At 45.1% G+C, this 12,614-nt stretch overlaps 1 protein-coding gene across 4 annotated transcripts; it reads right to left on the reverse strand.

The window, feature by feature from the left end:
- Positions 1-313: 313 nt before the first annotated feature.
- Positions 314-11,937, reverse strand: LOC311530689 (UPF0450 protein C17orf58 homolog). Of its 4 annotated transcripts, none has more exons than XM_084647495.1 (5): positions 11,813-11,937; positions 4,693-5,325; positions 4,472-4,561; positions 2,654-2,845; positions 314-1,872 (listed from the first exon to the last, which is right to left on the reverse strand). In XM_084647495.1, the coding sequence occupies exons 1-5, from the start codon at positions 11,907-11,909 to the stop codon at positions 1,682-1,684; spliced, it is 1,203 nt and encodes a 400-aa protein (XP_084503621.1). In that variant the 5' UTR covers positions 11,910-11,937; the 3' UTR covers positions 314-1,681. The 4 variants fall into 4 exon arrangements, with proteins under 4 accessions (XP_084503621.1, XP_084503622.1, XP_084503624.1 ...); XM_084647496.1 differs by lacking the exon at positions 11,813-11,937 and adding an exon at positions 7,578-7,709; XM_084647498.1 differs by lacking the exon at positions 11,813-11,937 and adding an exon at positions 7,578-7,697 and having other exon boundaries at positions 4,693-4,863.
- Positions 11,938-12,614: the final 677 nt, after the last annotated feature.

Here is a 12,614-nt window from a genome sequence, read left to right on the forward strand (position 1 = left end):
CACAAGCTGTTTCAAAATAACTTTTTCATGACTAGCTAAGCAAGTTGATGCCTTTTTTTGAAAAGGCATTGAATCTTTTTACTGGGTCTCCTCCTGAACTTCCTGAACTTTTTTTTTTAAGTTTCTGCCCGAAGAGTAGCGCCGATTAAAACAAACTGATAAAAAAGCTAAAAAGCTGGATTTGAGATAATTGGGGGGAGCTATTTAAGAATATTTAATACCAGCATTTCCTACAAAGGGTTAGACAAATATCTTTTTGACATTTAAGTCTCACTAGGGCTCTAAAAGTAAAAGATCAGGTCCAACATAGAACTGATTCCAAAGGTAACTTTACTGTTTTGCAGATCTAAACCTCATATCCGTGTCTTCGTAGAAAAATTATACCAAATACACTCAATAGTTTCAGGGTTGAACATCCACTTTAGAAGAGTAATTAGGCATGCAAAATGTGTATGCAATTGTATGACTGATTTGCATGCCTCGGTACCATAATTTGTACATGCAAATAGGTAACTGTACACATACTAATTGGTTATTTGTGCATGATTTGTATTCAATTAATGAAATACGGCATACATTTTTAACAGGGTAATTAAACATTGGAACAATTATCAAGGGTCATGGTGGATTCTCCATCACTGACAAGTTTAAAATCAAGATTGGATGTTTTAGAAAAAGCTTAGGAGTTATTTTGGGGAAGCTGCATGGCCTGTGTTATGCAGGAGGTCAAATTAAATTATCACAATTGTGCTGTCTAGCCTTGGAATCTATAAATGGAGCAATCTACGAACACACATGTAAGCTCTAATAAGGCATGCTGTGGCATATGTATTTTGAACATGTTTTTAAATGACAAGAAAAATCTAGTCCCTTATAGTCGAGAAAAAATGGTATAATTATACATTGTTTTCATAGTTTTAAAAAACAGTATTCTGTACTTTGAGGAAACCAAAGCGCTGCAAAAATTTTATTTATTTTGTCAGAATTCTTCATCTGATAAATCCTTTGATAGTGTTTCAAAACAAATGTCTACATATGTATGCTGTGCAGCCTTTGAGCTACAAATGATCATGCAACCCATTACAGATTAAGGATTTGAGTGCTCTTTTTTTAAAAATCTCATTGCACTGAGAAGTTTAATACTATTAAATATACGGTTTTGAATATTAATCTAAGCAATAAGTGACCGCTGTTCTTCTCAGTTAAACTGGTGTAAAGCTAGAGTGACTCCAGTTACTCCTGATGTACATAAGAGGTGCTGACAAAAGAATTTAGCTCTAAAAATAATCATTAAGATTTAAATTGTGTATTATAAAAACGATAACCTACTATTTTGGAATCACATTTAGAGAGAAATCCACTAACCAGTTAATATTCTCTACAGTGAGTGAATAGGTTTGATTTCTCGTCGGTGGGTTTTTTCTCTTTTTTTGTACACTACAGTGGTATCTACCTATATAATCAGAACCTTTGAAAGAAACATTGTTTTATAAACCACCTAAGACACCAGATGCTCATCAGTATTGGAGACCAAATTAAGCAAGAGCTGAGCTGCAGGCACTCTAAAAGGATCCTTACTCTGGAAGGAAGGTCAGACTCGATTAAAGGAGAGACCAGTTTTGTTCTTCTAGCTGAATACCAGTGCTGCTTAAGCCCTAGTAAAGCAGTTGGGACTGTAGCCTCATCTACACTTGGTGTGAGCTGCCCCTTGGACTTTACGATCCCTCTTCCTGTTGAATCTTTTTACGTAGTTGCTGCTGCTCCTTAGCAGCCCATCTCCTGGCCGCAGACGCCCTTTCAGGAACTGCAGCAGAGGTGTAGGTAGCTGCCGTCTCTTGTGGTATATCTGACCCATCACAATATATCGACTTCCTGCAAAACAACAAGTAACTTACTCTGGGTTGGTTGATTGTTGGTTTGGTTTCATTTCCTTGTTTCATTTTAGAAAAACACCTGCTCCACTGTGGATGATTGTAGCTTAGCCACATTTTCTTTTAACATAAATTAAGCTAAAACCAACTGTTAAAGTAGCAAAATTCAAATTACTAATAAAGCAAGAGATGGGCGAAAACTGGAACTGGTTATGCCAGCTCTCTTCTCTCTCCTCCCACCCCTCACCCAAGACCTTGACTTTTGGGAATTGGATAAAAGAAGACAGGTCTGCTTGCTGGTGAAGGCTTCAGCAGAGCAAAGATTCTACAGAATGACAGGTTTCAGAGTAGCAGCCCTGTTAGTCTGTATTCACAAAAAGAAAAGGAGTACTTGTGGCACCTTAGAGACTAACCAATTTATTTGAGCATAAGCTTTTGTGAGCTACAGCATCGAATGCATCTGATGAAGTGAGCTGTAGCACACGGAAGCTCATGCTCAAATAAACTGGTTAGTCTCTAAGGTGCCACGAGTCCTCCTTTTCATTCTACAGAATGTATTTTTTAGGGGATTGAACGGCTTTCACCATTCCGCCTTTCAGACGGTTGGGCTCGTTTTGCAGATATGGGGAAACCAGAGAGAAAACGGTATGTGTGCCCCCTGTTCCTAAATGAATCAGTTCCTTCTGCCCAAAATGTCCCATGAACTCCCGTTAAATCTGGGTTAACTGAAATCCCACAACAGCCAAAGGAGAAACTGACCGGATTTAGCTGGGATTCATTACCGAGTTTAAAATCTGGACATGGTTTATTGCAGTTCAAAGCATCCACAATGAGAATGTGAACTCGGAAGAAGAAGCCATCGGGCGTGATATACAGGCGACTCATCTTGTATAATCCGTCACTATTTACCAAGAGTGTAACCAGGCGGACTCCTTTCCCCAGTGTTTCCACATCATGAACAATCCCATTCACTGCTAGTTTAAGAAGGGAGAGAGGGAAAACAATCACTCGATATACTTGCTAGTGGAACATTGATACTCAGCTCATGATACGTGTGGAGGTGCTAAACGAATCACAATGCTGCAGTGAACAAAAGTCTTAATTAAAGTTTATAAAGTACTTCAAAGTTGAGTCCTATGTGTTGTTGGATAACATTGCAGGTTGGGAATAGTGGGGGTAAAGGTAGGGTTGAGTATTCACTTGAAAAGGAGAAGAAAAAGAAACATTCATTGGAGTATTAAGCTGTATTTCTATTACACTGGAGTATTATCTAATTTGAAGGGATAGTCCCCTTGCTCAGTGTCCTTCCAATGCAGCCTGATAAGGTACCATGAGTCTTAATCTTAGCAAACCACAGGGAGCTGCGCTACACCATTTCTGCCTCAGAAAGACCCAGGACTGGGCTGAGTTAACTGAGGGACTGGAAAATCCCCCACATGTATTCTAGACAGACAGTGATAAAGTTACTGAAGAGGTAAGGCTAGAAAACTTCCTTGACAAAGATCAAGGCCATACCTGCCTTATGGAGTGAAAACTTCTCTTTGATGCAGCCACTCGACCTTTAATCTCTAGATGTAAATTCATGAGGAGTAAAGCCCTTTCTGTGATCACTCTAGGGGAACCGTGGCTGTGCAGATTAATGTTCATTCAGGCCGGGTTAAGAGACATGCATTTTTTTAAATTTAAGAAATAAATGAAATTGTTAACCGTTAAAGAATTAAATATGCAGAAGGCCAGTACAAGACCTCAATCAGAGACCTATGTCCTGGGCATCACTCTAAAATTTTGACTAGAAGGAACTTAAGGAATGTTCACATTTGTAGAAAACTGCCTAATTTCTAGTCAGGCAAAACAGATGACTCATAATATGCTTATTTTCTGGAAATAGAAACACCTGTTAACTGGTACTAGGCATGTATTTTACTTATCTGCTTTTAAATATTGAGAAAGACACCATCTAATCCTCTGCTTCTTTGATAATGAGAGACAGCTCCATTCAGAAAACTTGTGCTCCAATTTCCAGTGCAATTAACCCAGACCTACACTATCTTTTTGTACCATCTGTGTGTGTGACATAATGGCCATTAGAATCTAATGCAGCATGACCGCTGCAGGCAGGAGTCCTAAGAAGCTAAAGCAAAGTCCTGAATGCCAAGAGCATGCTATTCAGGCCATCATCTGGCACAGTCTTCCATCCAAATTATATCCTAAAACTCATTAGGTAAATAATGCAATGCCAGTTAAACAATACAGCTACAAAGGCAGAGGGAGAGAGATGTTTCCAGCTGTGGGTTAATAAGAAATGGCTCGTGAAATGGCTTTAGCACTGACAGTGATGTGTGGATGGAGTAGGGGCACAAAGAAGGCCAGAGCCAGACCAACAGAAAGGGGATGAGACAGTGAAACACGATTGATGCTATTTGTTGTGTATGTATAGGAATATCTGTGATAGGTACCTTAAAAGCAGTTATTAGAATAGACTGGAGCAAGCCCAGGAAGGCTTTTAAAAACCAGAAAGGAAATGTATGTGCTCGTAGTATGGCCCAACGAGTGTCTCTGCCATGCCTGCCGGTAATGCAATGGGAACAAAACGGTCTTACCAAATTCACTCACACAGAAAGCCTCTGCTTCATCTCTCTCCCTCCTGCACTCTGTCAGGCACACCTTCTCCTTGTTGTCAGCATCTAGAACTGCAACAGGCACATGTGTTGTGGATGTGCAGCATTAACACAACATGGCCCCTGGAGTTCAGGAGTGAAAGTAAGTAACCCTGTTCTCCTGAGAGGTCACAAAGTCCCTTCCCATAGAGGTGCCCCCTTACCTTTCTTTAGCACGTTGAAGTGATACAGCAGGCTAGATGACTGGCGGTTGGTGACCCAGGAGGGCTTGCTGATGTTTCTTACAGGGTCATGCTGTTTGTAGGGATTCATCTTGCCAGGTCGGTTGAGGTGATCCACCATATTGGGATCTTCTGTCTCAGCTGCCCCTGTGTCTTGGAAAGGATGCGTCTCAGCTAAAGTTAAGGATCTGCCTTTATAATGGGAAAATGCTCTATGGTGGAAGTGTGCAGAGATGCTGTTCGCTGCCTCAGACTGAAGCCTATCTGTATGCATTCTGTTTGCGTAACTGAAGTCAAAGGAAGCAGGAGGAGACCCCTCCATGTGGCTCTCAGAAGCCAGGACCCTGCCATCCTGGTGAGGCTCTTTCCTCAGCCCCGTATTGTTTTCCACGGAGGTCTTGGCCTTTTTCTTTCTGTCGGGTGAGACTGAGAGGATGTCAGCAGCTTTTGGCCACTGCAGGTTAGCTGGAGACAGTAACCAATGCTCTGTGTGATTCTCTTCACCAATACTGCTGCCTCTAAATGGGAACTTAGCTTGGCTTGGTGTGGAGTCTGCTGCACCATACCCATCCTTGCTGAGTGCCCGAATGGGTTTTCCGATAAAGGGCAGGGCTCCTATGTACAAATAAACAGAAGAGGCAGAATTGTTTTAACTTTTTTGGGGGATGGGGGAGGCGACTTGTAAGCTCTTTGGGGCAGAGACTTTGTTATATGTATGTACAGTGCCTGGCACAAGGAGTGGAGGGGGCAATTGAAGCCTTGCCATTACCACAATATAAACAATAAATGGTCCACTAATGGGAATAAAGCAGAGTGCCCATATCTGACAGGCATTTGATTTCACTGTCCCCACATAAGGAAAGATAGCACCTGCCTTTCTGGGCCTCATAGCTTGTGGGACAAAATCTGAATTAGCTTCTCATTTCCAAAATGCTGCGGGGTGGAAAATAGCTGGGATTTGAACAACAAAACAGCCTTTCAAAAAATGCGGGGGCCAGAAACACAGGAAAGAGTGGAGGGGAACTTTCTAGCTCCTATTTCAGACAGAATCCCAGTAACTGCAGCATGGAACTTGGCCCAGCTGTGTGCGAGCTGAACCCTGGCGATCTGCATTTTTACTATTATTGTTACAAATTAAAAACACGATTTATAAACAAACCCTTCTCTCGAAAGAGCCCTGAAAGTCCAGGGAGCATCCGGGGGAGCCAGATTCACAGTGCAGCTTGGGCTGATTGTTTAAAAGGCTATGACAACAGAACTATTTGGTTTTCCCATCCATGGGACGCCTTATTGACAATGTCATCTGGACTTTTCAATGCTCATGGGCTTTGAGGATTGCTGAATAGATCTTTATCCAGTGTTTTGGACTTCTGACTTGTGCGCCATAGAGCTGTCAAGGAGCCCAAAAAGCTCATGTTTGGTAGAAAAGCCATTGCTTTTAAGTTACGATCCCTTGCAGTTTGTTCCTGATGGCAGAAAGATGGGACTGAGAGAGATCTGCCCTTTATTTCAAAATGAAAGTTAAGAAATGATGATTATGTTCAAATATAATTGTGTTTTTGGGTCAGGCAGGTTAACAGCACAGTGCAGGCCAACTGGGAAAATTTCCAGGTCTCATTTCACACCGTCCCTTTCCCCTTTCGAATCTCACAAAGCAAATTGACTTTCCTTTTAGACAGAGTTTTCTTTCCCCTGCAGTTTTTTCCCCTTCAAATTTGTGGTTCCCTCTTTCTTTTCAGCCTATTCTTGCCATGCAATTAGTTTGCCAATGTAGAGTATTTAAAACCAGTTTACCCACACACACAATGTGAGTGCTTGCTGTTTGCAGTTAACAGTTGCAGTGTGTAGGAGTACAAGTTGGCTGATCCTGACTCTTCCTGTGAAGTATTTGACATACACAGATGAATAAAGTCCTGGTTTATCTCCAAAGCCTGACTCTCAGCTGTTGACCTCACTATTACTTCTCCATTGCTCTCACCAGCTGTTGTCATGGGAAAGATTTCCTGATATTTGGGTTGAATGCATATGAAGTCAGAAATTTCCATGAGACAAGTGGGGGCGGGAGAGGTACAAGCTGAAGCCAGGGACATGGCAGAGTGCCCTGGAGCTGTTCTCCCTGGAGCCATGGAGCCTGAACAAGTCCTTTCAAACACGTCTCCTACCTGCGATGTTTACCCCCAAGACACACTTTCACTAAGCACTGAATTTCTAAGGAGAAATTAAGCATTTTGTCTTGACTCAGATTTCCAATCCCCCTCAGTTCCTCTGTCAGATCTCTGGAGACTGGGAAAATAGAACTGCAACATAGCACCTGATCTTTTCTGTCCTCTGGGAGAGATGCACCTTTTACCTCCATACCCCTTGTGGGATGCAGTAACAAATCATCTGTTTAGTCTTACATGCAGAAGGCACAGGTGGGAGCTAAGAACAGCTGAACTAAACCACAAATTTGGAGCCTACAGGGATAGGAGGGGGGCTATAAAAGTCACACGAGAAACCACACACATGAACCACTACGTAATTCACAAACTGCTCAACACTGGCTAACTCAGGATTCGTGGCATTAGCTGATTCTCTGTTTCTTGCAGGTGCTCTCCAGCCTCCCCAGACACACACCTTCCTCTGACACATCAAGCATGTCTGCTTGTTTTCTTGACCAATGGACACGCTAAAATCTTCCTTTCCTTGGCTCTCATGTGCTTGCTGCTGCAGCATGCTGAAACGGATGCAGCTGGAGAGGGCTGTCAGGGCAAGAATTGGAAATAATGTGTCTAGTCTTTGTGGGAAAGAGCAACGCTCAGCCTCTCCCCTCCTTGCTGAAAACAGCAAATCTGCCCTTTTCTGCTTTGGAATGTTAAGAAACTTACCTGCCACCAAGTTGGACGATGGTCCCATGACAAAACAGAGGAGCCAGAATGCTTCAGTTGTCATTTTGAAGGAAACCGTTTCCAGACTCTAAATGACCTGGAGTCTTTTATGCCCTTCCCCCTGGTTCATGCTAATGAGAGGCAGCCTTAGGGGAAACATGAATCGCTCCCTGGACAAACCATTGGAGCAAGACCAAGCTGCCGCAATCCTGCTAACCTCCCACTGCCACTTTCTAAGAGAAATGTGTATGGAGCCCCCCCACGCTGGCTACAATTACCTGAAAATCTAAATGTCAGTTCTGTCTTTGCCTGATTAAACGCGTCTTCCCTAAACACCTACTCTCTACACAAAGTGGTGGGGGCTGGGGGGGGTGTGTTGTTTTCCTTCCCTACCTCTGAGAGAAAATTGTACAAAACGTATCAATGCATAATTGGATACAAGGAACTGCATGAAAATGCAGCATGCAGAATCAGGGACCACATCACCTCTACATGTCAGCATCTACTTTGGGGCCGCGGAGGGATGAACTCAGCATTTATGCACAGTCGGTTATAATGGGTGCATGTTTTTTAAGGTCGGTTATATTGTACATCTGGCTATTTCAGTCCTTACTACATGGGGATTTTGCAAATTTTTATAGTCATTGTCCATTCTCAATAGAAAGGTCTGCTGTTCCCTGTAGTAGTTTCAATTTATTTTAAAACCCGGTTTCAGTAACTTGAATGAGTATCTAGAACTCTGACACCCCTCCTCTCATCTTACACACACTGAGCCAAATTCATCTTGAGAGTAACTTTATTGATGTGGGATTCATGTAGCCCAATATGCTTGTTCCTATCTAACCAGTTTAAACAGTTGAGGACTTTTCTTCTTATTACCAAGCCAGATGTTCACTGAAGCTGCTTACCCCACTGTCTGATAAGGGATGTTATGAGGATCATTCAGTTAGTTTATACCTGTATAGTGCTTTGAACACAAAAAGCACTATACACGTGTTGTTAAAGGTCATTAGAAATATCCTGTAGCCTGCTTACTGAAGCCCATCTTTACAGCCAGAGGAAAGCTATGCAATGGAAGACCCCAAAAGATTGCTGAATGTTGTAGTATCACTTAGTTTAAGCTTAAATGGTTTACTAAGAATGATCAATGCATCAGTAATAAATATATGTAATCGCTCTATGGATTTCTAATGCTCCTGTGGGCATGTTCTGTATCAAGTTACCAGTCAAGACAGAACATGGCTGGGAGAATACTGCAGCTTTAGGATTGGATATTTGCCCTCACTGACGTAAATGGTAAACTTCCAGTCTGTTGAATTATTTTAAATAAAACAGACCAAAGGTATATGAAAACTTATTTTGGTTGCTACCAGTTAGAGTGGAAATTTTATTTCTTTGATGTCTGATGTAGATAATTGATATTTCTTTATAGCTGGACTGTCTTATATATTCCAACAAATTCCCCAGCAGCACAAAGTCTTATTTCAAATAGCTGTGTACAGTTTATTCTCTAGATATCTAAAATGGTTTGCAATATGTAAGGAAATTGTAATACATATGTGACCCTATGCTTTAATTTCCCTAACATCATGTGTTAAATCTTTTTCTTCTGTTACAATATGCCTTTTAAATGTTTTAATTCTGAAAGTATGCTAATGTGGGGGAAAACCATTGTAGAAATCTAAACCCAGACACAATGCTGAACTGAATTCACAACTGGGGATTCACATTAAACATCTTAACCATTTATATTTTATTAATTTGGCTGTTTAGGAGCTGGTCCAGCACAGTGCATTCCTCTCCATTTCTCCTGGGGTTGGGTGGGACAATGAGGGGCTACACACCAGAAAAAGCAATGGGGTGGATTAGATGAAATACACAGTTGTTCTGTAACATTTATCTAATATGTTTCTATGGGACTGTGCTATGGCAGGCAAGGATAAAATACAACCTGCAAATAATTAAGTGAATTTGTTATGCTTCTTTGAATGTTAAACTCTCTATGTTGTTTAAACTCCTCAAATAGTAAATAAGTCAGCTGGTTAGTGTCTGAACACCAGACTAGGTGAGCACTGGTGCCCCCTGGAGGATAAGGAATAAGAAAAAGATGCCTATGCTCTCTCTCCTGATGCAGCATTTTCTTCCTTATGTAGAGGATGCAGGGGGCAAGCTGTGAGTATGAACATGTGAGGAGCTGCAAGTGAAGTTGTCTTTCTGGGTGTAATTTATATCTACTTCAGGATGTACGTGGGATGCATCAGAACCATGCTGACGTTTTGATGATTTAAAGAAACCACTAAACAGCTACAACCTTCTGATAAAACTATTTGTCAGTATACTACAATCCATTTTACTATATTGCTGTGTCTATGTCTGGGTGTTTCTCCTAAAAATTCAGCTATTTTAAAATTTCAGCTTCACTGGTAGCACTGTGGACAATGTGGTGGTTAACATGTCTAAACTAGTCTTTGCACTGATGCTACTACGGGTGAAGCCGCTTGTTCGTTAGCAAACTGTAGTGAAACACTCCTAGTAGAGGATTCCTTCTCCCTATGAGAGAAGTTTAGAACTACAATTTTAGCAACCAATTACATCTATTGAAAAACCCCAGAGACCCTGCATTGGTGGCAATACTGGCTTGCAGTGAAAAACTGGATGAAGTCCCCATTCCTAATCACTATAGAGAAAAGAACACTGAAGTTCTGATGCCATCACACCTGATGTGTGATGAACAATGGCTCACTACAAAACACTCGGGCTCAGATTTTAAAAAGTAGTTAGGGGTTGAGCTGCTTACCACTGCAAGACTTAAGTGATAAAATGGCCATTTTCAAAAGTGACAGAGGCGCTTAGGAATCTCAATCCCATTGATTTTAAATGAGTCTTAGGCGCCCATGCCTTCTGACAAAGGGAGTTAGCGGTCTATATCCCTTCGGCATTGAAATGCTGACACAACACAATGTCTCAACACCTTTAAAAATCTGGGCCTAAAACATCAAAAATTAAGTCCAAACGAAGACCTAGTCTACCTCTGTATCTCACCATAATCCCAGGGCATGCCAAAAACAAAGCACAGCAAATCCTCAAAATGCTCAGCCAGCAGCACCTATGAGAGGTTTCAGAGTAGCAGCCGTGTTAGTCTGTATTCGCAAAAAGAACAGGAGGACGCGTGGCACCTTAGAGACGAACCCATTTATTTGAGCATGAGCTTTCCTGAGCTACAGACCACTGTTCCCTCTAAGCTGTGCGCGTGCAGAGCCGAAACACCGTGCGCACGCAAATGTGCACAGTAAGAAATGTTTTGTGCACGCAGCCTGTCAGAAATTAGGGGGAACGATGCCCTAGACCCCACAGCTAGGAAGGCCCAAGGAAAACCAATAAGGAGCCACAGGGATACGGAGCGAGGCCCCTGATCGGAAGCTCCCTGCAGTCAGTGGACAGACTCCAACGGGCCCTGGTTCAGGCTTTTACCCAGTACCCCTGCGGCCGTTAAAAGTGCAAAACAAAGGGGGACCCCTGCTTCTGACAGAAGAGGCGTCATCAACTGCCACAGCCTAAAGGCGGGAGCCGGCACCCCGCGGCCCAGCGCCCTGGCCAGGAAAGGCCACCCAGGGCCAAACCCCCGACTCACGCCCCGTCCTGGGCAGGCTGCACCCCTCGGACGGACACGGGGCCGACTCCTGTTTCCCTCGCGCCCTCACGTGCCCTGGCCACCGGGCGCTCCGGCTCTGCCCGCGTTTACATGGCAACCGGCGCCGCGCTCCAAACCCGCCTGGGCGCCTCCGGCCCGGCCCCCGGCCTGCGCCCTTTCTGCGCCCCAGACCCACTCAGGCCGGGGCCGCGGGGGCGGGGCAGGAAAAGCCCCCACCCGCCCAGGAGGCCGCTCCGCAGGTGCTGGGCAGGTGTCTCCTGCCCCGCAGCCCCGCTACACGGGGATTTCTTTCCGCCCGGGGAGCGGGAGGGTTAACGGGCCGAGCTGCACGGGGAACGTCTGCCTCCTCGAGCGAGGCAAGAGCCCCTCCGCCCCCGCCGGTGCGGGACTCCCCGGCCTGGTGCGCGCAGCCATCCCAGCCCCGCTTTGCATGCCCCGGCCGCCAAGAATCCCCGAGCTCCCGCGCGTCCCGGGGCGGCATGATTAAAAGTGTGTCAGGGCAGCGGCGTGTGCAGCCCCTGCGGGCGTTAATAACGGGGAAGCGGCCCAGGAGCCCGGCGGGGGCGCCCAGTCACGAATTTACCAGGCTGCTCCGGCTCGCTACAAAACGTGTGAGCGGTACGACCCAGATGGGACTCGAACCCACAATCCCCAGCTCCGGAGGCTGATGCCTTATCCATTAGGCCACTGGGTCACCCAGTGAAAACGGAGACCGGCGCGCTCTAAAGGCCCCGCCCGGCTCCAACTGGCTCCGCCCCCACCCAGCCTTTGGTCCTTGGTGATTCCAGCCTCACTCTAAGGGCCCCGCCCAGCCGAGGACGGCCCGCCCCCCCACTCGGTTCCAAACCCGCCGAGCTCCGACTCCGCCCCTCCCCCGCGCTCTCAATCAACAAGGCGCGCTAAGGACTTGCGCCTGGGCCCTGCCCTGCCGTTCGCGACACGCCCTTAGCCTCACTCGCGCGCATCGGCCGTTAGCTCCTCCCTCCCCGCGCGCCCCGATAGGTGGCGTCCTTCCTATAGCCTCCAGGACGTACTCTAAGGCTTTCTTTCCCCGCGCCCCCTCCATCGTTAGCACTGTCCTCTGCGCCCATGCCAGCTCTTCCATGATATTAGCTCTGCCCACTCCCATGCAGGTCTGACGTTAGGTTGTCCCCCACACAGGCTCTCCATGTCACCCATTCCCCCTCACACAGCGCACCCATTAGCTTCTCCTGGGCACCCCACTGACAGCATGTCCTGCCCCCCTGGCAGTCGCTTCCCATTGCTTGCTGCCCACTCAAGCGCTCTGATTGTCATCTTCTTCCCTCCCCCTGTGTGAGGCCTCTGGCCGGTATCCCTTCCATCAAAACACTGGCACCTGCCAGGTTTGTCTCCTTCAGCCACTG

This window comes from Lepidochelys olivacea, assembly GCF_965140295.1.
Source record: "Lepidochelys olivacea isolate rLepOli2 genome assembly, chromosome: 14".
Classification (NCBI taxonomy): domain Eukaryota; kingdom Metazoa; phylum Chordata; order Testudines; family Cheloniidae; genus Lepidochelys; species Lepidochelys olivacea.

Coding starts and splice junctions, on each gene's coding strand:
- LOC311530689 (XM_084647495.1), bottom strand. CDS start 11,909: ATGGATAAGGCATCAGCCTCCGGAGCTGGGGATTGTGGGTTCGAGTCC. Junction 2,846..4,471: donor TTTCTGTGTGAGTGAATTTG/GTAAGACCGTTT, acceptor TTCTTAAACTAG/CAGTGAATGGGATTGTTCAT. Junction 1,873..2,653: donor ATGTCCAGATTTTAAACTCG/GTAATGAATCCC, acceptor GTTGTTTTGCAG/GAAGTCGATATATTGTGATG.